Below are 27,247 nucleotides of genomic sequence, written 5' to 3' on the forward strand. Positions count from 1 at the left end.
TGGGAGGTTTACAGGACAAAGGAAGATGCTCTTGAGCGGACTGTAATTCTTGTAACCAAGAAGTTGTTAACTGGCCAATGACTTCATGAGGTTGGAGAATGGTACCAGACTCAGGAACTGGGGTATCTTGAAATTGTCTGGAAAGTGCGTCTGCTTTAATATTTTTTGAACCAGGTATGTAAGACAAATTATAGTGAAACCGAGAGAAGAATAAGGACCAGCGTGCTTGCCTGGAATTTAGTCGTTTGGCTGTTTGGAGATACAGAAGGTTCTTATGATCAGTAAGTATAGTAAATGGCAAAGAAGTACCTTCCAGCCAATGTCTCCATTCATCCAATGCCATCTTGATGGCAAGCAACTCTTTATTCCCTACATCATAGTTAAATTCGGAAGGAGTGAATTTTTTAGAGAAAAAAGCAACAGGATGAATCCTTCCAGTCTCTGGTATTCGTTGAGACAGAACCGCTCCAGCAGCAACAGAGGAAGCATCCACCTCCAGAATAAATTGAAACTCAGGATTTGGATGACGAAGGATAGGAGCTGAGGAAAAAGCTTCTTTGAGAGATTCAAAAGCTTCTATAGCCTCAGACGGCCATACTTTACAGTTTTGTCCTTTTCTTGTGAGAGAAGTAAGAGGAGAAGTAATAGTAGCAAAATTCTTGATGAACTTTCTGTAATAATTGGCGAAGCCTAGGAAACGTTGTAAAGCCTTCAAAGAATCAGGTCTAGGCCAATCCAAAATGGCAGAAAGTTTAGTAGGGTCCATTTCGAATCCAGATGCCGATATTACATAACCCAGAAAGGGTATGGATTTTTTATGGAAAGAACATTTCTCCAGTTTAGCAAACAGATGGAATTCTCTTAGACGTTGAAGTACTTTCTTGACGTGGTGCACATGATCTTGGTGGTTCTGAGAAAAAATTAAGATGTCGTCCAGGTATATGATAACAAAAATATTCAAAAAATCACGAAAGATCTCATTTACAAAATGCTGGAAAACCGCCGGAGCATTGCATAGCCCGAAGGGCATGACCAAATATTCATAATGCCCAAATCGAGTGTTAAAGGCAGTCTTCCACTCATCTCCTTTGCGTATACGGATCAAGTTGTATGCACCACGTAGGTCGAGTTTGGTGAAAATGGTGGCTCCCTGAAGATAAGTAAAAAGTTCAGGAATAAGGGGCAGAGGATAACTGTTCTTGATGGTAATCTGATTCAATCCACGATAATCAATACAGGGTCTTAATCCGCCATCCTTTTTTCCCACAAAAAAGAAACCAGCCCCTACAGGGGAAGAGGAGGGTCGAATAAATCCTCTAGCCAGATTGTCTTTTATATATTCTTCCAGAGCCATGTTTTCTGGTTTAGAAAGTGGATATGTTTTGCCTCGAGGATAGGCAGCTCCAGGAAGGAGGTCAATGGGACAATCAAAAGGGCGATGAGGAGGAAGACGTTCCGCTTCTTTTTTGGAGAAGACATCCACAAAGTCATGGTAATGCATAGGTAAGGATTCCGGAGTTTCAACTGTGAGAGCAATAGTGAGTGGTAACTTAGTAATTTTTTGAAGACATTTAGTCTGGCATGTAGATCCCCAGGAAGTGAGTTCACCGAAAGTCCAAGAAAAAATGGGATTGTGAATCTGGAGCCAGGGTAATCCCAAGATAATGGGAAATTGCGGAGTGGGAATGACATCGAAACAAATTGTCTCAGAATGAAGTATTCCTACGGTGAGGATTAAGGGTTGAGTAGAAAACTGAATGTATCCAGAACCCAAAGGATCTCCACTGACCGTAGAGACTGAAATGGAATACTCCTTCTTTAGTAAGGGTATAGAATGAGTAGAAACAAATGTAGAGTCAATGAACACACCTCCAGCACCAGAATCAATTAGAGCTTGGGTATAGATCTTCTTATGTCCAATTAGAAGAGTTACTGGAACAAAGAGTTTCTTGTATAGGGAATGACCACTATTTTGGCTTAACTCAGTTCCCTGGACTAGAGTTAAGCCCTGGCTTTTACTGGCCTAGTAGGACAATCCCTTAATAAATGTCCTTTAAGGCCACAGTACAGACATAAGCCAAGAGTCCGTCTTCTTAAGCGTTCAGTCTCAGTTAATTTTATACTTCCTACTTCCATGGGTTCAGCCTGATCAGTAGTAGGAGAGGCTGGAGTGACTGGATTAGAAAAACGAGGAGCTAAACGAAAAGGAGTTCGAGTGGAAGTCCTCTGTGTTCTATCCTTTTCTTGTTGGCGTTCACGAAACCTGGCGTCGAGACTGATACAGAGATTTATTAAGGCTTCTAAGGACTCTGGAAGTTCACGATACACCAATTCATCCTTGAGACGCTCAGAAAGTCCTTTACGGAAAGCGGCTCTGAGTGCTCCCTGATTCCAAGTGGTTTCAGAGGCAAGGGTGCGGAACTCAATTGCATATTGAGAGACTGGTTGATTTCCTTGACGTAAATCCAGGAGAGTTGCTTCAGCAGCGGATGACCTTCCAGGTTTATCGAATACGTTTGAGAATGTAGATAGAAATGTATCAACATCCAACAGTATAGGATCATTCTTTTCTAGCAAAGGTGACACCCAAGCCAAGGCTTTTCCTTTCATTAAGGAAATAAGAAACGTGATTCTAGAAGAGGCAGTAGCAAAGAGAGTAGGGCTATTTCGGAAATGAAGACGGCATTGATTCAAAAAGCCTCTACATTCTTCAGGATTCCCATCATATTTATCCGGAAGAGGAATCCTGGGACTTAGTTGTACCTGAGACTGATTGTTAGGAATCGGAGGAGGTAATGCCTCAATCGGATTTGGATTGGGATTAGGATTGGGAGGTGCGGTAGCAACCAAATTTTGTAATAGAGCAGTAATTTGATCAAGTTTAGTGTCCAGAGACTGCAAGTGAGTGGCATGAGAACCCAAGAGCTGTCCCTGGTGAGCCACGGCCATAGATAATTCAGTGGGGTCCATTTTTATGGCCCGTTTGTAATGTCAGCCGCTGTGGAATCAATCCGGGATGTAACCCAACTGCTAGCGTGAATTGAAAGCACACGCTAGCACACTGAGAAATATCCAGGACGTGACCCACTCAGGAAGCAGATTAGAAGATAACAAAAATGAATATTGTTCCAGAATGCAGGAAAGCCACAAAGGATAAAACGTCCCTTTAAGTAGTACAAAGAACAAAAAGGAAATGCTCTTACTTGAAGCTTCTGAAAAAGGTCCTCTTTAGCAGGCTTGTAAAACAAAGGAAAAGTTCTCTTTTGCAGCTTGTAAAAGTATAATGTCCCTTTAAGCAGGTTTATAACAAACAGAAAGGCAAAGTTCTCTTTTGCAGCTTGTAAAAGTAAATGTTCCTTTTAAGCAGGTGTATAACAAACAGAAAGGAAAAGTTCTCTTTTGCAGCTTGTAAAAGTAAATGTCCCTTTTAAGCAGGTGTATAACAAACAGAAAGGCAAAGTTCTCTTTTGCAGCTTGTAAAAGTAAATGTCCCTTTTAAGCAGGTGTATAACAAACAGAAAGGCAAAGTTCTCTTTTGCAGCTTGTAAAAGTAAAATGTCCCTTTAAGCAGGTCTTGTTTAACAAAGAATAGGTTTAAAGGTAAAGGCCAAAGCAAGGTCAGGCAGGCAGAAGTCGGCATCCAAATATCAGCAAAAGGTATAGGCAAAAGACAGGGTCAGGCAAGCAGAAGTCGGCATCAAAGTATCAGCAAAAGGGTAATAGCTACAGGCAAGGTCAGGCAGGCAGAAGTCAATGTCCAAATATCAGCAAGTAGGGATTAGGCAAGAGGCTTGGTCAGGCAGGCAGAAGTCGGTACACAGAAGAACAAAACTGATATGGTACTCACAATCCAGGGAAACAAACAAACGGGCCCAGATTCAGATCTCCCGCCGAGATTTAAAGGGCAGGAGCGTAACCGTCATCAGAGGGGTGTGAGAGAAAGCGTCATGTTGCTAAGCAACATGACGTCAGAGACACAGAGGAGTTCCGGGAGCCGCGGCGATACGGCGATGAACGGAAGCGCTCATGACAACTATCTTCCGTAGGAATAGTAGTACGTTTAGCAAGAGTAGAGATAGCCCCATCAACTTTGGGGATCTTTTCCCAAAACTCCAATCTAACTGCTGGCAAAGGATACAATTTTTTAAACCTTGAAGAAGGAATAAAGGAAGTACCAGGCCTATTCCATTCTTTAGAAATCATATCAGAAATAGCATCAGGAACTGAAAAAACCTCTGGAATAACAACAGGAGGTTTATAAACAGAATTTAAACGTTTACTAGTTTTAATATCAAGAGGACTAGTTTCCTCCATATGTAATGTAATCAACACCTTTTTTTTTTCTTTTCTTTAATAAAATTTTTATTGAGGTTATGTGAAAATATAACAAATATAAAATGCCATAAAATATAGATATCAAATTATGAGACAAACAGTAACATTTTGAGTAAAGCAGAAATAGTACATTAAAACTGTATGGCTAGTCATCTTAAACCTCTGTTTTATATTATATTCTGAGATAAGTTCCTCTATGAAAACAACGGGCTACTTTTGAACCCAACAAAACTGATGGACATTAGGAGAGGAAATTGGTATTGAGAATGGTCACTTTTGGACCTGGTACATAAAAGAACAAGGTGGGGAGGATCAGCAGACCCAAGCTGCTTTAAAGAGATGAAGAAGGGGGGAAGAGAAAAAAAGATGAGAAAAAGGGAGAAGCAGAAGGAATGTGTGTGGGGGGGGGGGGGGGGGGGGGAGGTACGGTAGAACTCTTGTTACAAGTATGTCATGTTTAAAATTAAGGGAATATAAAGAAAGGAGAAGTAGGAGGTTAATGAAACCCAGTAAATAGAGACATCATAAAGTTAAAATGGATCTGGGTCTAGGGACTTCTACATTATCTGTGTAGGAGCTAACAAAGCAGAATTATTAATTATTAGGTAATACTAGAGGTATGAACTAATATCTTGCTAATCTGGGCTAGGGGCAGCTCCGGGGAGATGTCCAATATCTAATATAGAGACTATGTGTATAAAATTAGGAATAACAGTCTAGTGCTCCTTGTGTCAGACAGAGCAGCCCGAAAGTAAGAACCAGTAGTGTCCCACAATGAGGGGAATTAGATACAAAAGAAGTGAGGATTAGTAACCTAAATGCATTATGATTGAGCCAGATATAGGAAGCTTTATGTCCCTGTGTGTGTAATGGTAATTGGTGTAGGACATATGTAAATAACACATTACAATGATAGACTATCCACAGTTCTTCAAATGTGCATACAAAATAAAACAACAAGCGAAGATCCTACTTAATAATTACATATAACATTGCTGTGTAGCCGTACATGTAGCTTCCAAAAAAACTTAGAGATAAAACAAACATGCACCCTCTTTATTTGCCGTAGACTCAGTCACTCATACCAAATTTCTCAGGCCTACCAGCCATCATAGGGGCTCTTAGTAACTGGTGTTTGCTAGGCTATATTCTGGGTTTTAAGCTTAAGTCTGATATCCGGGGTGATAAATTCTGAAAGTGGTTAGCATAATATAATTAGTAAGGACCACTGTATGAACTCATGTGACATATGTCCCTTCCCTTTGGCACCATGAGAAGTACCGTTAGGTAGAGGGAGTGCTGAGCTCTGGGTAAATGTCCGCACTATCCCACTCCACATCTCAAGGCTTGAGGAGTTCCTGACAGCTGACAGGGCTGAAGCAGATATCCCCATCCACTATGGGATCTCAACATTCGGTTATGTCGCTGGTGGAAACGGAGAGGCTTACCCCTTCTCAAGTTCCTGGGGGCAGTAGGGATCAGGAGCGGGTGAGTAGAACATAATGCAGCAACCAGGTCGGCGGAGATCGCGGTGGCAATATTACGTGAGATGGAAGGCTCAGTCCCCAGTAGTTCTGGGTCAGTGGCGCGTAGTCAAGCAATCGCGTAGGCATCGCAAGTTAGATGAAAGGAAATTTTCACCTCGTCATAGAGAATCCAAAAAAGGCCCTTAATGTCCATGTATGTCTCAAATGCCAAACGATCATCATGAGTCTCCACCGCGGTGTTGTAAGCATTATTCCTATTAGGTTCTAGAGGGTGGAAGTAGGTTGCCATTATGCAAGACTGACTGCTAGGCTGTTTTTATCTGAGTGAGGAGCTCTCGTTTAGTAGGTAGGCGAGCCGTTAGACATTGACTGCCCGCCGTAGTAGTTATACAGCAGAAGCGATGTTGAGGCTTAATCCATGAATCAGCGACCCAGGTATAAAGGCTCTCTGACCTCTCAAGTAGAGGGGATTCTAATCGTTAAGGAGAGAGTTTCGTTGTCTTTCTGCCTTGCGTGTTATACCATGTTGAGTTAGGCTTAGAAAATGGCCGTTCTCAAGGGCCTCGGTTAGTTACCTTACATAATCTTGCTCTGCAGATAAATAATTGAGTGTTTCTTCATCTTTAAACTTCTCCGGTAGAGTTCAAAAGCAATTAGGCACCTTATGTTGATCAGTTTAACTGGGCTGAACGGTCTGGAATATATTTATTTATAACATGTAGCTGGAGCTATAGCTCTGTGCGACCGTTCAGGCTCAAGGCTAGCCCCGCCCCCCCATCAACACTTCTTTTAACAAAGAACGAATATACTCCATTTTAAATAAATAAGAGGATTTGTCAGTGTCAATATCTGAGGCAGGATCTTCTGAATCAGATAGATCCTCATCAGAGAAGGATAATTCAGTATGTTGCCGGTCATTTGAAAATTTCATCAACCTTATGAGAAGTTTTAAAAGACCTTTTACGTTTATTAGAAGGCGGAATGGCAGATAAAGCCTTCTGAATAAATTCAGAAATAAATTATTTTAAATTTACAGGTATATCTTGTGCATTAGATGTTGAGGGAACAGCAACAATGAACTACTACTGATGGATACATTCTCTGCATGTAAAAGTTTATCATGACAAATATTACAAACCACAGCTGGAGGTATAACCTCCACAAGTTTACAACAAATGCACTTAGCTTTGGTAGAACTGGTATCAGGCCGCAGGGTTCCAACAGTGATTTCTGAGACAGGATCCGATTGAGACATCTTGCAAATGTAAGAGAAAAAAACAACATATAAAGCAAAATTATCTATTTCCTTATATAGCAGTTTCAGGAATGAGAAAAAAACAGCATAGCCCTCTGACATAGAAAAAAGGCAAGAGGCAAATAGGAATGGGGTCTTAAATAATGAAAATATTTGGCGGCAAGTATGACGCACAACAAACAGAAAAATATTTTTTGCCGCCAAAAACGTCCGGAAACGACATACTCGCGTCATAGATGACACAACCTTGTGAAGGACTTGGCATCAACTAAGACGCTGGAAATGAAGAATTTACGCCAACGAACGTAACTTTGCTGAAAAAAAAATTTGCGCCAAGAATGACGCAATAAACTTTGGCATTTTGCACCATTGCGAGCCTAATTCTGCCTGAGAATTTTAAAAGACAGTCAATTTGAAAAAGAGACTATACCCCAGGTAAGAAAATTTTTCATAAAAAAACATTTCCCAGATATGAAACTGACAGTTTACAAAAGGAAATATTCTGAAAACCTGAATCATGGCAAATGTACAATACATATATTTAGAACTTTATATAAATACATAAAGTGCTAAACCATAGCTGAGAGTGTCTTAAGTAATGAAAACATACTTACCAAAAGACACCCATCCACATATAGCAGATAGCCAAACCAGTACTGAAACAGTTATCAGTAAAGGTAATGGAATATGAGAGTATATCGTCGATCTGAAAAGGGAGGTAGGAGATGAATCTCTACGACCGATAATAGAGAACCTATGAAATAGATCCCCCGTGAGGAAAACCATTGCATTCAATAGGTGATACTCCCTTCACATCCCTCTGACATTCACTGTACTCGAGGGAAACTGGCTTCAAAATGCTGAGAAGAGCATTTCAACGTAGATATCTTAGCACAAACTTACTTCACCACCTCCATAGGAGGCAAAGTTTGTAAAACTGAATTGTGAGTGTGGTGAGGGGTGTATTTATAGGCATTTTGAGGTTTGGGAAACTTTGCCCCTCCTGGTAGGATTGTATATCCCATAAGTCACTAGCTCATGGACTCTTGCCAATTACATGAAATAGATAATATTTATGATAACTGTCCTTTTAAAACAGAAGATCTGAAAAACAATAAAATAAAATGTAGGATTCTATTAACCCACTTAGACGTTAATTAAAAAAATCTAAATTAAACTTTCCTTATTTATTATTTCCAGAGTTACTGTAAGTTTGATATAATTATCTATTTCTCCAGGGTTTGTTGCTCCCAAGCATAAAAGGACACAAAAGATTAGTATTCAGGTTCTGCACGGTAAGTATGTCTTCTAAGTATTGCTAGTCTTTATTGGGACCTTCTTTGAGTCCCTTTAACAATGTCAGGAGATGGACAAATATGATATAGAACTGGCAGTGAAGGGTTATATGAAGTGCAACAGCGGCAGCCAGCTCTAGCACTGTGTCCTCACTACCCTGTGTGCCATGCTTCAGATACAACACACTGTGCAGGGGAAATACACACAGCCCACAACTCTAGGCCAGTGGATAGTTACATAAGTAGCAAAAGGACCTGAGCTATGATCTAAGGTGCTGAGAGAGGTGCTGCAGAGCCAGAGATATATTCTGAGGCCTGATGTGTGCATGTGCTTGACAGTGGGCTTCAGGGCCAAAATGCTAATTGAAACAAACTGATGTACATTTCAGTTTTGACTAAATTTTACATTGTAAAACTTATAATTATCCAACAAATGTGTTAATTCTTGGGGGGGAGGGGTATCTAATCTAACTTTCAAAATAGTCAAATGATTTATTCTAAACCGAAAGAGATGTATATATTTTTTACCCAGTGTGCAAAATGTGTATATTTGGTTAATAATGTATGTTAGATCCATTACATACTTTATAAACTTTTTCAAAACATAATCATACTGGGTTTAATATTTTATTCACTCGCATTAATCAAGCTGCCAGTATGTATGTACGTATTTAAATCTGAATCCACACTGTTTGAACCAAATGCTCTGCAACATATCCTGAGCCAATTACTGGTTCTTTAGAATGTGATCATCTGGGTCAGGTAACTGGTTTGTGATGTCATCTTTTTCTTTTTCACTTAAATGTGAGAACCCCAAAGTGATCCTTTTATGAACAAGCAAACTTGAATAAAAGGTTTTTCTTTTCCTCTTACTTGATGCTCATTCCTTTACTCCTTAGAGATATTAGCTTGCTCCTTAGCTTTGCATGCTTGCAGCAATGTTAGTATGAGCAGGTGGAGAACAGTGAACTTTTCAAGCATCTCTGGAGGAGGTAATATGTATACTCACAGTGACTAGCCCCATGTGAAAAATTTGCGGGGAAACTAACTGCTTTAATAAAAAATGACACTTCAAAAAAGAAGCAGTCTATAGACATTAGTTAGCAGTTTAGATTATTTAAGATGTTATGGTATGATGATTATGTATCAAATATTCTGATTTCTATGTTGTGATGGGTTTGTAGCAACCTCTGTTAGGAGGATATATTGCAAAAAGGTGGATATTTGAAATTTTAATCACAAAATAAAAAGCCCTATTTTTTCAAATAAAAAGAGTGCCGAATTCCCTTACTTACCAAGTGGTCTGATGAAGGGGTGATTGATCCCCGAAACGTTACCTGTTTGATGTGCCATTAAAGCACAAATCCAGAGAGTGCATGCCTTTTTTTCCATTTTATGAGTATACTTGCCTGCACCCTGGTAGTTGTCTCTTAGGTGGGAGTGCGCTCTACATTTGAATATATATATAACATAATTTATGCTTACCTGATAAATTCCTTTCTTCTGTAGTGTGATCAGTCCACGGGTCATCATTACTTCTGGGATATTACTCCTCCCCAACAGGAAGTGCAAGAGGATTCACCCAGCAGAGCTGCATATAGCTCCTCCCCTCTACGTCACTCCCAGTCATTCGACCAAGGACCAACGAGAAAGGAAAAGCCAAGGGTGAAGTGGTGACTGGAGTATAAATTAAAAAATATTTACCTGCCTTAAAAACAGGGCGGGCCGTGGACTGATCACACTACAGAAGAAAGGAATTTATCAGGTAAGCATAAATTATGTTTTCTTCTGTTAAGTGTGATCAGTCCACGGGTCATCATTACTTCTGGGATACCAATACCAAAGCAAAAGTACACGGATGACGGGAGGGATAGGCAGGCTCTTTATACAGAAGGAACCACTGCCTGAAGAACCTTTCTCCCAAAAATAGCCTCCGATGAAGCAAAAGTGTCAAATTTGTAAAATTTGGAAAAAGTATGAAGCGAAGACCAAGTTGCAGCCTTGCAAATCTGCTCAACAGAGGCCTCATTCTTGAAGGCCCAAGTGGAAGCCACAGCTCTAGTAGAATGAGCTGTAATTCTTTCAGGAGGCTGCTGTCCAGCAGTCTCATAAGCTAAACGAATTATGCTACGAAGCCAAAAAGAAAGAGAGGTAGCAGAAACTTTTTGACCTCTCCTCTGCCCAGAGTAAACGACAAACAGAGAAGACGTTTGTCGAAATTCCTTAGTTGCCTGTAAGTAAAATTTTAGAGCACGGACTACATCCAGGTTGTGCAGTAGACGTTCCTTCTTCGAAGAAGGATTTGGGCACAAGGAAGGAACAACAATCTCTTGATTGATATTCCTGTTAGTAACTACCTTAGGTAAGAACCCAGGTTTAGTACGCAGAACTACCTTATCCGAATGAAAAATCAAATAAGGAGAATCACAATGTAAGGCTGATAATTCAGAGACTCTTCGAGCCGAGGAAATAGCCATTAAAAATAGAACTTTCCAAGATAACAACTTTATATCAATGGAATGAAGAGGTTCAAACGGAACGCCCTGTAAAACATTAAGAACAAGGTTTAAACTCCATGGTGGAGCAACAGTTTTAAACACAGGCTTAATCCTGGCCAAAGCCTGACAAAAAGCCTGGACGTCAGGAACTTCTGACAGACGTTTGTGTAACAGAATGGACAGAGCTGAGATCTGTCCCTTTAATGAACTAGCAGATAAACCCTTTTCTAAACCTTCTTGTAGAAAAGACAATATCCTAGGAATCCTAACCTTACTCCAAGAGTAACCTTTGGATTCACACCAATATAGGTATTTACGCCATATCTTATGGTAAATCTTTCTGGTAACAGGCTTCCTAGCCTGTATTAAGGTATCAATAACTGACTCAGAAAACCCACGTCTTGATAAAATCAAGCGTTCAATTTCCAAGCAGTCAGCTTCAGAGAAGTTAGATTTTGCTGTTTGAAGGGACCCTGTATCAGAAGGTCCTGTTTCAGAGGTAGAGACCAAGGTGGACAGGATGACATGTCCACCAGGTCTGCATACCAAGTCCTGCGTGGCCACGCAGGAGCTATTAGAATCACTGATGCTCTCTCTTGTTTGATTCTGGCAATCAATCGAGGAAGCATCGGGAAGGGTGGAAACACGTAAGCCATCCTGAAGTCCCAAGGTGCTGTCAGGGCATCTATCAGGACTGCTCCTGGATCCCTGGATCTGGACCCGTAACGAGGAAGCTTGGCGTTTTGTCGAGACGCCATGAGATCTCTCTCTGGTTTGCCCCAACGTCGAAGTATTTGGGCAAAGACCTCCGGATGGAGTTCCCACTCCCCCGGATGAAAAGTCTGACGACTTAAGAAATCCGCCTCCCAGTTCTCCACTCCCGGGATGTGGATTGCTGACAGGTGGCAAGAGTGAGACTCTGCCCAGCGAATTATCTTTGATACTTCCATCATAGCTAGGGAGCTTCTTGTCCCTCCCTGATGGTTGATGTAAGCTACAGTCGTGATGTTGTCCGACTGAAACCTGATGAACCCCCGAGTTGTCAACTGGGGCCAAGCCAGGAGGGCATTGAAAACTGCTCTCAATTCCAGAATGTTTATTGGCAGGAGACTCTCCTCCTGACTCCATTGTCCCTGAGCCTTCAGAGAATTCCAGACGGCACCCCAACCTAGAAGGCTGGCGTCTGTTGTTACAATTGTCCAGTCTGGTCTGCTGAATGGCATCCCCCTGGACAGATGTGGCCGAGAAAGCCACCATAGAAGAGAATTTCTGGTCTCTTGATCCAGATTCAGAGAAGGGGTTAAGTCTGAGTAATCCCCATTCCACTGACTTAGCATGCACAGTTGCAGTGGTCTGAGGTGTAAGCGTGCAAAGGGTACTATGTCCATTGCCGCTACCATTAAGCCGATTACCTCCATGCATTGAGCCACTGACGGGTGTTGAATGGAATGAAGGGTGCGGCAAGCACTTTGAAGTCTTGTTAGCCTGTCCTCTGTCAGGTAAATCTTCATTTCTACAGAATCTATAAGAGTCCCCAGGAAGGGAACTCTTGTGAGTGGAACGAGTGAACTTTTCTTTTCGTTCACCTTCCATCCATGTGACCTTAGAAATGCCAGTACTAACTCTGTATGAGACTTGGCAGTTTGAAAGCTTGAAGCTTGAATCAGAATGTCGTCTAGGTATGGAGCTACCGAGATTCCCCGCGGTCTTAGTACCGCCAGAAGAGCACCCAGAACCTTTGTGAAGATTCTTGGAGCTGTAGCCAATCCGAATGGAAGAGCCACAAACTGGTAATGCCTGTCTAGGAAGGCAAACCTTAGGTACCGGTAATGATCTTTGTGAATCGGTATGTGAAGGTAGGCATCTTTTAAATCTACAGTGGTCATGTACTGACCCTCTTGGATCATAGGTAAAATTGTCCGAATAGTCTCCATCTTGAACGATGGAACTCTTAGGAATTTGTTTAGGATCTTTAAGTCCAGGATTGGTCTGAAAGTTCCCTCTTTTTTGGGAACCACAAACAGATTTGAGTAAAACCCCTGTCCCTGTTCCGATCGTGGAACAGGATGGATTACTCCCATTAACAAGAGCTCTTGTACGCAGCGTAGAAACGCCTCTTTCTTTGTCTGGATTGTTGACAACCTTGACGGATGAAATCTCTCTCTTGGAGGAGAGTATTTGAAGTCCAGAAGGTATCCCTGAGATATTATCTCTAGCGCCCAGGGATCCTGGACATCTCTTGCCCAAGCCTGGGCGAAGAGAGAAAGTCTGCCCCCCACTAGATCCGATCCCGGATCGGGGGCCCTCAATTCATGCTGTTTTAGGGGCAGCAGCAGGTTTCCTGGTCTGCTTGCCCTTGTTCCAGGACTGGTTAGGTTTCCAGCCTTGTCTGTAGCGAGCAACGGCTCCTTCCTGTTTTGGTGCAGAGGAAGTTGATGCTGCTCCAGCTTTGAAATTACGAAAGGAACGAAAATTAGACTGTCTAGCCTTAGCTTTGTCCTGAGGCAGGGCATGGCCTTTACCTCCTGTAATGTCAGCGATAATCTCTTTCAACCCGGGCCCGAATAAGGTCTGCCCTTTGAAAGGTATATTAAGCAATTTAGACTTAGAAGTAACATCAGCTGACCAGGATTTTAGCCACAGCGCCCTGCGTGCCTGAATGGCGAATCCTGAATTCTTCGCCGTAAGTTTAGTAAGATGTACTACGGCCTCCGAAATGAATGAATTAGCTAGTTTAAGGACTCTAAGCCTGTCCGTAATGTCGTCCAGAGTAGCTGAACTAATGTTCTCTTCCAGAGACTCAATCCAGAATGCCGCTGCAGCCGTGATCGGCGCAATGCATGCAAGGGGTTGCAATATAAAACCTTATTGAACAAACATTTTCTTAAGGTAACCCTCTAATTTTTTATCCATTGGATCTGAAAAAGCACAGCTATCCTCCACCGGGATAGTGGTACGCTTAGCTAAAGTAGAAACTGCTCCCTCCACCTTAGGGACCGTTTGCCATAAGTCCCGTGTGGTGGCGTCTATTGGAAACATTTTCCTAAATATCGGAGGGGGTGAGAACGGCACACCGGGTCTATCCCACTCCTTAGTAACAATTTCAGTAAGTCTCTTAGGTATAGGAAAAACCTCAGTACTCGCCGGTACCGCAAAATATTTATCCAACCTACACATTTTCTCTGGTATTGCAACTGTGTTACAATCATTCAGAGCCGCTAACACCTCCCCTAGTAATACACGGAGGTTTTCCAGTTTAAATTTAAAATTTGAAATATCTGAATCCAGTCTGTTTGGATCAGAACCGTCACCCACAGAATGAAGTTCTCCGTCCTCATGTTCTGCCACCTGTGACGCAGTGTCTGACATGGCCCTAATATTATCAGCGCACTCTGTTCTCACCCCAGAGTGATCACGCTTACCTCTTAGTTCTGGTAATTTAGCCAAAACTTCAGTCATAACAGTAGCCATATCCTGTAATGTGATTTGTAATGGCCGCCCAGATGTACTCGGCGCTACAATATCACGCACCTCCCGATCGGGAGATGCAGGTACTGACACGTGAGGCGAGTTAGTCGGCATAACTCTCCCCTCGTTGTTTGGTGAAATTTGTTCAATTTGTACAGATTGACTTTTATTTAAAGTAGCATCAATACAGTTAGTACATAAATTTCTATTGGGCTCCACTTTGGCATTGCAACAAATGACACAGGTATCATCCTCTGAATCAGACATGTTTAACACACTAGCAAATAAACTTGCAACTTGGAATACAATTCAATTAGAATAATATTAAAAACGTACTGTGCCTTTAAGAAGCACAGAAGATCTATGACAGTTGAAAATTAATAAATTGAAAACAGTTATAGTGTAAAAAACACAACTTTAGCAAAGGTTTAATCCCATTAGCAAAGATAACAAATTCTGAAAGCAGGAAACAAATTACAGAATAAACGTTTTTTATCTCAGTCAACTATAATTCTCACAGCTCTGCTGAAATTACCTCCCTCAAAATAAGTTTTGAAGACCCCTGAGCTCTGTAGAGATGAACCGGATCATGCAGGAAATACAATGAGCTGCTGACTGAAATATTTGATGCGTAGTAAAAGCGCCAAAAAACGGCCCCTCCCCCTCACACACAGCAGTGAGAGAGAACAGAAACTGTCAGAAAAAAGATTAAGCAACTGCCAAGTGGAAAAATAGTGCCCAAACATTTATTCACTCAGTACCTCAGCAAATGAAAACGATTTTACATTCCAGCAAAAACGTTAAACATAATTTCTAGTTATTAAACAGCTTTATGTACTTCTTACAGTGTAATTCTAGTGAAGTACCATTCCCCAGAATACTGAAGTGTAAAGTATACATACATGACATTATATCGGTATGGCAGGATTTTCTCATCAATTCCATTGTCAGAAAATAAAAGCTGCTACATACCTCTATGCAGATTCATCTGCCCGCTGTCCCCTGATCTGAAGTTTACCTCTCCTCAGATGGCCGAGAAACAGCAATATGATCTTAACTACTCCGGCTAAAATCATAGCAAAAACTCTGGTAGATTCTTCTTCAAACTCTGCCAGAGAGGTAATAACACACTCCGGTGCTATATTAAAATAACAAACTTTTGATTGAAGATATAAAACTAAGTATAATCACCATAGTCCTCTCACACATCCTATCTAGTCGTTGGGTGCAAGAGAATGACTGGGAGTGACGTAGAGGGGAGGAGCTATATGCAGCTCTGCTGGGTGAATCCTCTTGCACTTCCTGTTGGGGAGGAGTAATATCCCAGAAGTAATGATGACCCGTGGACTGATCACACTTAACAGAAGAAATTATATATATATATATATATATATATATATATATATATATATATATATATATATATATATATATATATATATATATATATATATATACATACATACATACATATACACACACACACACCTTTTCATATGAATTTTACAATATACTATTGATTTTAATCTACATACAATCTTAAAGCACAACAGGATCAGTCACATGAGAAGTATTAATATGCTTTAATGATATACGAGTTTTGTGTAATGAAATGAAAAATGCAAAAAGTAACTGCTATCAAGCATAAAAGAAATGTAATTTAATACAAATTGATAATTTCAAATACGATCATCATTTCAAAAATAGATACTAAATATACTTACATATAAATGAAAATCCAAAAAATAGGACAATGATTTGGGTACAGCAGATGGAAACTTAGTAAGAAGTGTTTGCAGGTAAACCTCCAAGTCTTTCTGTCTTTTTTCTACCAGGCTCTTGGAGTTCTTTCCAATAATCTTTTTAGGAGGCAACAGATTTTTATCTATTTTATTCTCTGTAGTTAGCTGAAAAACAGAAAGAAATTACTGATATAGTTAAACTGACATATGCAACATAAAGAAACAGGTCATTAAAGGGACATAATACTCATATGCTAAATCACTTGAAACTGATGCAGTGTAACTGTAAAAAGCTGCCAAGAAAATATCACCTGAGCATCTCTATGTAGAAAGGAAGATATTTTACTTCAAAATTTCTTCAGCTCACCAGAGTAAGTTCTGTGTAAACAATTATACTTCAGCTGCAAGTTGCAAAAAAATCTAATTAAAATAATAATAACCAATCAGCATTAGCAGTGCTGAGGTAATGCTTTGTCTTTGCTGTGATCTCATTAGATTTCATAGAACTTCCTTAAAGGGACAGTCTACAATAGAATTTTTAATGTTTTAAAAGATAGATAATCCCTTTATTACCCATTCCCCAGTTTTGTATAACCAACACTGTTATATTAATATACTTTTTACCTCTGTGATTATCTTGTATCTAAGCATATTCTGACAGCCCCCTGATCACATGACTTTATATATATTATATTTAGCCAAAAAAAAAATTTGGCTAAGAGGTGACATTTTCACCTCTTAGCCAATAGCCATGCGGTAAATCCGGCTTGGCGCCCATGGGAGCTTGATTTACCGCACGGCTATTGGCTAAGAGGTGAAAACGTCACCTCTTAGCCAAAACTTTTTTTAGCCATGAGCTGCTGTAGGAGCTAAGAGCGGTGAACGATTGAATCAAATAAAGGAGCTTTCTACATGAAGTATCTTATACTTCATGAATGAAAATGCCCTTTATTTGTTTCAATGGTAAATCCAAGCGTTTGTAAAACGCTAGGATTTACTTTCACTTTAAATAATTCTTCCAGAGTAAACACAATGTTATCTATATTGGCCCACATGAACTAGCAAACAAAAAAGCATGTGAAAGAGGCTGTCTGTAGTAGCTTACAAACAGGCAGACATTTAGAGGTTTAAATGTTATACAGTATATTAATTTAACAATGTTGGTTGTGCAAAGCTGGGGAAAGGGTAGTAAAGACGTTATCTATCTTTTTAAACATAAGATTTTTAGTGTAGACTGTCCCTTTAAATTGAATAGGAAACATGGCTGTGCCTGCAAATGCTAGATAAACACTCCATAACAAGTCCTGGGACAAGCATCCTGACTGGCTGCTTAAAATCTCTTTAGGTAAAATATCTTACTTTTTTACATAAAGATGTTCAGGTGATATTTTAATAATAGGAAAGAGAGAATGTAGCACCAAAAATAAACTCATAACAAAATATCATTGTTTCTTAAAAACCAAGCTGTTTCAATTTAAAATTAAACAAATACAACAGTATCTGTTTCATATTTGTTATTAACAGTAGCTGGCTATTTTAAATTACATACTTTTAAACTGACTACAATGTCCCTTTAAGGTGCTTGATGTTTTTATTAAATAACTCAACATCCAAATCTTTTTTGCCTCTGCCAGTTATATTTGGGAGCCATTGTTTGTATTGCAGAATTTTGGTTTTAGAGTGTATTCACTTTACACTTCTGTACAAAAAAAAAAAAAAACAGAAATAGGGAATACAGTATAATTTTGAGTGGATCAAACAAGCAGCTGGGTGTTAAGAAGTCACAAAATGTTATGATTTGCATTGCATGCACATACTGATATGGAGGCTGGATTACATAGATAAGATTACAGCTTCCATGAGAACTACTGACCTTTTACAGAAACAGTGTGCTGTGCTTTTTTCCCCTCATTTAAAGGGACATGAAACCCATTATTTTTCTTTCATGATTCAGATAGAGAATACTCAGAGGCAGAACATGTTTAATTTTCAGTTTAAAATTAGGCAGTTACACTAAAGCACCAGCTCAGTTGCAATGTGTTGATTAACTGGAGAGAAAAGCAACTTTTTAAAGGGACAGTCTAGGCCAAAATAAACTTTCATGATTCAGATATAGCATGTAATTTTAAACAATTTTCCAATTTACTTTTATCACCAATTTTGCTTTGTTCTCTTGGTATTCTTAGTTGAAAGCTTAACCTAGGAGGTTCATATGCTAATTTCTTAGACCTTGAAGCCCACCTCTTTCAGATTGCATTTTAACAGTTTTTCACCACTAGAGGGTGTTAGTTCACGTATTTCATATAGATAACCCTGTGCTCGTGCACGAGAAGTTATCTGGGAGCAGGCACTGATTGGCTAGACTGCAAGTCTGTCAAAAGAACTGAAAAAAGGGGCAGTTTGCAGAAGCTTAGATACAAGATAATCACAGAGGTTAAAAGTATATTATTATAACTGTGTTAGTTATGCAAGACTGGGAAATGGGTAATAAAGGGATTATCTATCATTTAAAACAATAAAAATTCTGGTGTAGACTGTCCCTTTAAAGGATTACTGTTTTTGCCGTTTTTCAATACAAAATAGTCACATATTTTGGTTAATGTTTATCTATTAACATCTACTAACCTATATTTTTTTTAAAAACAAAGCTTTAAAACCTTATATTTTTAATATACATTACCCGGCCATGACGTCACCTTTTCCAGACCACCGTTTTCTGCATTGTCTATATATGAACACTTTGACCAATTGCAGATCGATGTTATGCATATAATTAGCCACCTAACGCTTCCCAATAAACCTGCGCATCAATTCTGGTAAATCGTGCATGCGCATTGCTAATCCTAGAAGCCGAAGTTACCCACACCATAGTTCATTTGACGCTTGCGCATTGAAGGGAACAATCTATGCAATCGGTTAGCCAGACTTTCTACTTATGATAGAAACGTGAAACGTCTTATGTTGCCAAATGTGTTCTGTCTGTAAATGAATACAGCACCCCCATCACCAGTATATTGTGCTATGCACATCACTCTTCTCACTGCACAGTACACAGGTAGAATCCTTTATGCATGCAGCATTCTGCAATAGCACAGCTGGCAGAGACCATATACTATACTGCTTTGACTTTGCTGGGGGTCCTTTCATTGCAGTTGTTTCTAGTTATTACTAATAAATATGAAATCAGATGATTGTATTTGAATCCATGATCTTCAATAACGTCAGGTTTTGCACTTAAATAGCAATTTGCCCTATGCTTGTAAGCAAGTTAGTGGCTACAGATCTTCAAGACCCTTTAATAGAAGCAGAACTCCTTTGGTCATTGATCATACATATTTCTAGTGACAGGTTATTTTTAGATTCAAATGGTAACATTCTGTCCGGTTCTCTGTATTCTACTATAGAGCTTTTGCCAGCGTCTTATTGGATTATTTGTCTCGGATGGTTTATATTGCTATATAATCTAACATTTGTAATTATATCTAGAAAGCATCACAGAGACCAAATAAACTGTAATAAAATAATACTGTACCTTTAATTTCAAAGCTACTATCAAGATTTGCCAGCCGTTTAAAAATATATATATTTAGCTTGTTTGTTTCAAGGGGGATTCTCTTTACTTGAAAGTCGCTTCAATTGAAATATAGCATAAACAAAGTATTGAATATTGTATCTAAGTTAGATCCTTTGCTCGTTTATTCTAGGGCGATTCTCAAAGCGTTAGCAAGAACAATACTTACGTTAGTTGCGAAGCTCGATTGACTGCTGCTCTATAGATTCTCCTCGCCTAATGTATCTGCAGATGGTGACGTTAGTAGTGACGCTGCGCTAACTCGCGCATGCGCAGTACTTACCAAAAACGCCATCTTTCAACTGCAGTTGTCAGCAAGGATTGGGAATCCGTAACGGCTGACTTAAAAGTAGGTTTGGAAATTATAAATATTTCATTAACGCTACATATTTGGTAAAGAATGTATTTGAGAAAAATACTTATTTATATGTATATTAACATTGTATTTAGATTTCATTTCTGACTACAGTGTCCCTTTAAGTTTTGTATTATATTGCAGCAATTAAAAATTGAAAATTAGCTGCAGAGAAAAAAAAGAAATGGTAAAATGTCTCTTGAATAAATGTGTTACCTTTTCTCTTGTCTAAACATAGCAATGTAGTAATAAAATTGGTGCATTAATCATTAGAATGTCTTACATTCAGAAAAAAATGTTTTGTAGACTGGGACGGGTTTGAAAAATCTGAGAGCCAGTCAACTATAAATGTGCTGGTGCTTTGCAGCACTACTGTTTATGCACTGTCTTAAGAAAAACTTACACAGTGCTGCCAGAGCAAAGCTCTGTTTGAAGAGAACAGCATGATGCGGAGCAGCGCTGCAAAGTTAAAGCACTAACAGTTCCTGCATGTGTCCTATTCTTTCTGAAGACATGCTGCATTTTCTGCGATTACATCTCAGATCACTGCATATTCTGCCTTAGGGGAGAATACAATTTTAAAAAACATTCTAAATTTACTAATATCTAATATGCTTAATTTTTTAGATATCCTTTGTTTAAGATATAGTAATGCACATGGGTGCGCCAATCACACAAGGCCTTTATCTGTAGCCACCAATCAACTGCTAGAGCCTATTTAGATATGCATTTCAGCAAAGCATATCAAGAGAATGAAGCAAATTAGATAACCAACATTGTTTTATTAATATACTTTATAACATTCAAACCTCTAAATTTCTACCTGTTCCTAAGCCACTACAGACAGCCTATTATCACATGCTTTTTTTTTTTTTTTTGCTTTTGACAACAAGACGAGGCTAGTTCGTGTGGGCCATATAGATAACATTGTGCTCTCTCCCGAAACTTGTGGCTGACAATGCACTCATTGGCTAAAATGCAAGTCAATAGATAGTCATGTGATCAGTGGGATGTCAAAAGTGGCTTAGATACAAGGAAATCACAGAGGGTAAAAGTATATTACTATAACCATGTTGCCTGTGCAAAACTGGGGAAAAAGTTATAAAAAGGGATTATCTATCTTTTTAAACAATACATTTATTTCATGTAATTAGCAAGAGTCCATGAGCTAGTGACGTATGGGATATACATTCCTACCAGGAGGGGCAAAGTTTCCCAAACCTCAAAATGCCTATAAATACACCCCTCACCACACCCACAAATCAGTTTTACAAACTTTTGCCTCCTATGGAGGTGGTGAAGTAAGTTTGTGCTGGCGGAATCCAGCTCCTGTCTAGTTTCTGCGGTTCATATCCCAGGTATAGACAATTGGGAAGCGGATTATCTCAGTCGCCAAACGTTACATCCGGGCGAATGGTCTCTTCACCCAGAGGTATTTCTTCAGATTGTTCAAATGTGGGGACTTCCAGAAATAGATCTGATGGCTTCTCATCTAAACAAGAAACTTCCCAGGTATCTGTCCAGATCCAGGGATCCTCAGGCGGAAGCAGTGGATGCATTGTCACTTCCTTGGAAGTATCATCCTGCCTATCTCTTTCCGTCTCTAGTTCTTCTTCCAAGAGTAATCTCCAAGATTCTGAAGGAATGCTCGTTTGTTCTGCTGGTGGCTCCAGCATGGCCTCACAGGTTTTGGTATGCGGATCTTGTCCGGATGGCCTCTTGCCAACCGTGGACTCTTCCGTTAAGACCAGACCTTCTGTCGCAAGGTCCTTTTTTCCATCAGGATCTCAAATCCTTAAAATTTAAAGGTATGGAGATTGAACGCTTGATTCTTAGTCAAAGAGGTTTCTCTGACTCTGTGATTAATACTATGTTACAGGCTCGTAAATCTGTATCTAGGAAGATATATTATAGAGTCTGGAAGACTTACATTTCTTGGTGTCTTTCTCATCATTTTTCCTGGCATTCTTTTAGAATTCCGAGAATTTTACAGTTTCTTCAGGATGGTTTGGATAAAGGTTTGTCTGCAAGTTCCTTGAAAGGACAAATCTCTGCTCTTTCTGTTCTTTTTCACAGAAAGATTGCTAATCTTCCTGATATTCATTGTTTTGTACAAGCTTTGGTTCGTATAAAACCTGTCATTAAATCAATTTCTCCTCCTTGGAGTTTGAATTTGGTTCTGGGGGCTCTTCAAGCTCCTCCGTTTGAACCTATGCATTCATTGGACATTAAATTACTTTCTTGGAAAGTTTTGTTTCTTTTGGCCATCTCTTCTGCTAGAAGAGTTTCTGAATTATCTGCTCTTTCTTGTGAGTCTCCTTTTCTGATTTTTCATCAGGATAAGGCGGTGTTGCGAACTTCTTTTAAATTTGTACCCAAGGTTGTGAATTCTAACAACATTAGTAGAGAAATTGTGGTTCCTTCATTATGTCCTAATCCTAAGAATTCTAAGGAGAAATCATTGCATTCTTTGGATGTAGTTAGAGCTTTGAAATATTATGTTGAAGCTACTAAGAATTTCCGAAAGACTTCTAGTCTATTTGTTATCTTTTCCGGTTCTAGGAAAGGTCAGAAGGCCTCTGCCATTTCTTTGTCATCTTGGTTAAAATCTTTAATTCATCATGCCTATGTCGAGTAGGGTAAAACTCCGCCTCAAAGGATTACAGCTCATTCTACTAGGTCAGTTTCTACTTCCTGGGCGTTTAGGAATGAAGCTTCGGTTGATCAGATTTGCAAAGCAGCAACTTGGTCTTCTTTGCATACTTTTACTAAATTCTACCATTTTGATGTGTTTTCTTCTTCTGAAGCAGTTTTTGGTAGAAAAGTACTTCAGGCAGCTGTTTCAGTTTGATTCTTCTGCTTATAATTTCAGTTTTTTTCAGTATAAGATTTAAACTTTATTTTGGGTGTGGATTATTTTCAGCGGAATTGGCTGTCTTTATTTTATCCCTCCCTCTCTAGTGACTCTTGCGTGGAAGATCCACATCTTGGGTAGTCATTATCCCATACGTCACTAGCTCATGGACTCTTGCTAATTACATGAAAGAAAACATAATTTATGTAAGAACTTACCTGATAAATTCATTTCTTTCATATTAGCAAGAGTCCATGAGGCCCACCCTTTTTTGTGGTGGTTACGATTTTTTTGTATAAAGCACAATTATTCCAATTCCTTATTTTTTATGCTTTCGCACTTTTTTCTTATAACCCCACTTCTTGGCTATGCGTTAAACTGATTTGTGGGTGTGGTGAGGGGTGTATTTATAGGCATTTTGAGGTTTGGGAAACTTTGCCCCTCCTGGTAGGAATGTATATCCCATACGTCACTAGCTCATGGACTCTTGCTAATATGAAAGAAATGAATTTATCAGGTAAGTTCTTACATAAATTATGTTTTTTTTTGGAGTTGACTGTCCCTTTAAGTAATTTACAGTATATAGAAAAATCATGTATTCAAAAAGATTTATAAATAAACCACTCTCCCAGTGGGGTGATGGACAGAGAGCTTATAAAATGTTAATTTTCCTTTGTTCTGTCTAAGTATTAGTCTCACTGTGTATATTTAGATAAGGAGGATTTTGTGTAAATAATAGAGAGATAAGCTAATGAGGTCTGCTCTCCTCAGAAGCACAGCCCATTTAATTGGATTTCAACTAACAGGAACATCTATTTAATATACAAATAAGCCTAAAGAAACAATTTCCCATATATTTTATACTTTGCAGCTGATAGAACACATTAAAAGGGAAACCATTTTTTTCAATATACTGTCCCTTTCAGATCAGGGTGTATAGTTCTACTGTTTTTACATAACATTTACTCATTATGCTCTAAGTAAAACATTACAGAATACAATACTACATTTTTATAAACAATTATAGCCAAACATACTTGTTTTTAGTTGATGTTAAAAAGGGACTTTTTATCATCTACAGTAAAATCTAAAATGCTGTATTCAAAAAGAGAATTATATGTTTAAATTAAATCTCTTTTCTCCCCTATGTTTTAGTTAGAGGGACTTGGTAAGCTTCATTTGAAAAAAAAGAGGGACATTTCTGCCCCATAACATGCTGATGACAGGGACTGGCTATATATTCATCAGAAGAGCTGTGTATAATGCATACTCAAAATAATTCAATATCATGTGGTTTTCAACTGCCTTCACACTACATTAACCCTACTCACCCCCCTTTGCATAGGGACAATTTGACCCATTCATCTAAATACATTTTACAATAGAAGTTTCAACTTCCAATATAGTTGTGGAACAAATTTTATCAGATAATTATTTCTAATTCAGTCATTTGGAGCATTAGGTTAATATAGCATGTGTAAATAATCTACTGTAAATTGTACACAAGTAAAAAACATTAAGAAATGTATAAAATTACACAAAAGCAAGCCAGAACAGATACAGTTTGGTAAATACATATACCTTTTCATGAAGATCATAAAAGTCACTGTAACGATGCTTTACTTTCCATTGATAAACACCAACATAGACTTCAATGATATATACCTAAATATTCCACAAAAACAATTAGAGGGGAAAAAATATTTTAGGTACAATGTTAAAAAGAAATCTACAAACATTTGTATTTTTTCAATAATATTTACTGTATTTAATATATTTGAAAATACATTAAAATGCACCACAACCTTGCAAACCAGAAAGTATTAAATTGGACCACCTCAAAATTAAACACACTCATTGTTCTCCACATAAAAGTTTGCCAGGGGGAAATGAAATACTTTGCAATATTATAACAACAAACACAAACTAATTGTATTTTGATCTAATAATAATTTATGCAACAGACATTGAAAAAATGCTTGATTAGCTTTACATTGGTTTACAGTGATAGTAAAGTTTCATTACTAGCTTTTTATAGAACATCTTTACTATAAAACATAAGGGCACATGCTTTAATTTTACATTATAAATTAACATATTTATCTTTAATCATTTTATTAATCTTGCATCATTCTTTAGTTCCCTGGCTGCCCCTCTTGCGACAGTGTTTTTTAAATTTGTATTCCTGATGACATCTAAGCTGGTCGTCCAATCCCAAGCTCTGGCGCACGGCTGAATGAAATTGAGACTCCAAGCAGACAAGAGCACTAGCGTCTAAAGGAGACTACTAATGAGGTATTTGTAAACAGTGAACGGAACTCATGTTTCGATTCACTGTTTACTTGCATAACTGCATGCTTGCTTATTAGCTGCAAGAAAGCAGTGTCAATAATGATATATGAATTAGTTGCACTATACTATAGAAAAGAAAAAGGAAGGAAGCATGGGGAATATCAAGCTATAGTAGGATAACTTTTTTTATTTTTATAAAAAGTACTCATCAGTTTTGGTGATCTGCTGTACCACTGCCTCTTCCTGGGTCTCCACAGTGTCTATTTGCTGGAAACCCAGTTATCTATTGCAGGGCTCGACAAACCAAGGTGCCAAGAAGCAACTGGCGCCTTAATATTAAGCCCTGGCACCCTGGACTACAATCCCAAGAGAACTCATGGGCTGCCACTAGCAGCACCTGAAATTTAATGTGTATGTATGTATATATATATATATATATATATATACATATATATACACACACACACATACACGTGTGTGCTCTCCAAAGGACCATTTAAGCAGGTGCACTACCCAGCTGATTTTAATGACAAACTGGCTGCAGCCCGTAGACATAAATCGGTCATTTCTATAACAAATAAAGAATGACAAATATCTAATATATAATAGGGATGGTCAAAAATTAAAGGCTCCAAAATGTAAGGCCTGGCTCCTAGATTTTGAACAAATCTATAGAGCCCTCCACTATTTCTTCTTATCAAGTCCCCAAAGTGTTAGTGTGCTTGGGAGTCAATTTTCTGCTACACCACTACCTTATTTAGTCTTCCCAGGTTTCCAAAGCATCAGTCAGCTTGGAACCTGGTTATCTGCTGCTGGTATTAGTAAATGTTATCTTATTTATAATAGGAATCTTTTGCTGTTATCTAAGGTGTTCAAGGATATGTGCAATATACTTAGATTGTAAGCTCTTTAGGGAGCAGGGAACTGCAATCCTGTCACAGCCTGCCTTCCTGTACTATCTTTTTTTGTAACCCTTCTATAGCTCCATAATCTGTTTACATTACAAAGATAACAGCTAATATAAGAACCATGCTGTTTTTTTGTTTTGCCACAGTGGTGTTTTGCATAAATGAACTCTGAATCACATCTATTCATCTAATGTCATGCAACTTGCAACAATCTTGAGATCAGAATTTAGAGATCTACTGGAAGAACCGTATGGGCAGCATAAAAGTGAATCCACCCAAGTGACAGTCCATACAGTGGTCAGCAGACTACAAGCACGTCACGCGGTACCCTGCCCGGTTCCACTCACCGTGTAATTCTCTACTAGTTCTGACCCAACGATTCGGACCCCTCTCCGCTCCTCGCTTTCATCTACGAAGCCGGCAGTTGCTTCCATATTTACAGCGATGGAGGCAGCGCTGACTATCTAAAATGTTGCTTTCACTACGCCGCCATGTTTGTTTTTCTCCTGTCAGTGAAAATATTCAATAAACTTTATTGACAATGACACGCGCAGTCGCTTACACAATCACATTTGCAGGATCTAGGTCACCACACTGTTAGTGAAGGTAGATGTTTTATCCTAATTCATACTGTTTTGTCATTGTTAATAATCTACTTCATGTCGCTCCGGGATAACAGTTTCACAATAATGGTTATAACCTGCGTTGAAGAGATTTGGAAATAAAACAAAATTAAACTTTCTACATTTCTCAGGAAAATAATAAAACTTTGTGTTCAGATTGAGCATGCCATTTTAAAACCCTTTATTAATGCACTTCTATTTTCACATTTACTTTATTCTATTGCTATCCTTTGTTAAAAAACAATATGTACATTTCCGACCTACACTAATGGGGACAAGCTGGCAATTGGTGGCTACACACACTTGTCTCTTGTCATAGGCTGACTAGATATGTTTAGCTAGCTCCCAGTAATGCTCTGTTGCTCCTTCAGCAAAGGATACCAAGAAAATGAATCAAATTAGATAATATAAGTAAATTGGAAAGCTGTTCGTGTCCAATTAAAGGGACATACTATGCTAAATGACTTAAAAGTGATGCAGCATAACTAAGAAGCTGAGAAGAAAATATCACCTGAACAAAATTTCTTCAGCTCACTAGAGTAAGTGCTGTGCAAATAGTTATAC

At 38.8% G+C, this 27,247-nt stretch overlaps 1 protein-coding gene across 1 annotated transcript in view; it reads right to left on the minus strand.

The window, feature by feature from the left end:
* Positions 1 to 26,568, minus strand: part of NISCH (nischarin) — a 670,823-nt gene extending 644,255 nt beyond the window's left edge. The window contains 3 exon segments of the mRNA XM_053721022.1: positions 16,063 to 16,245; positions 24,442 to 24,525; positions 26,408 to 26,568. Coding sequence (XP_053576997.1) covers positions 16,063 to 16,245; positions 24,442 to 24,525; positions 26,408 to 26,494 — 354 coding nt within the window. The 5' untranslated portion in view covers positions 26,495 to 26,568.
* Between the last annotated feature and the right edge of the window lie 679 nt (positions 26,569 to 27,247).

This window comes from Bombina bombina, chromosome 7 (genome assembly GCF_027579735.1).
Source record: "Bombina bombina isolate aBomBom1 chromosome 7, aBomBom1.pri, whole genome shotgun sequence".
NCBI classification, from domain to species: domain Eukaryota; kingdom Metazoa; phylum Chordata; class Amphibia; order Anura; family Bombinatoridae; genus Bombina; species Bombina bombina.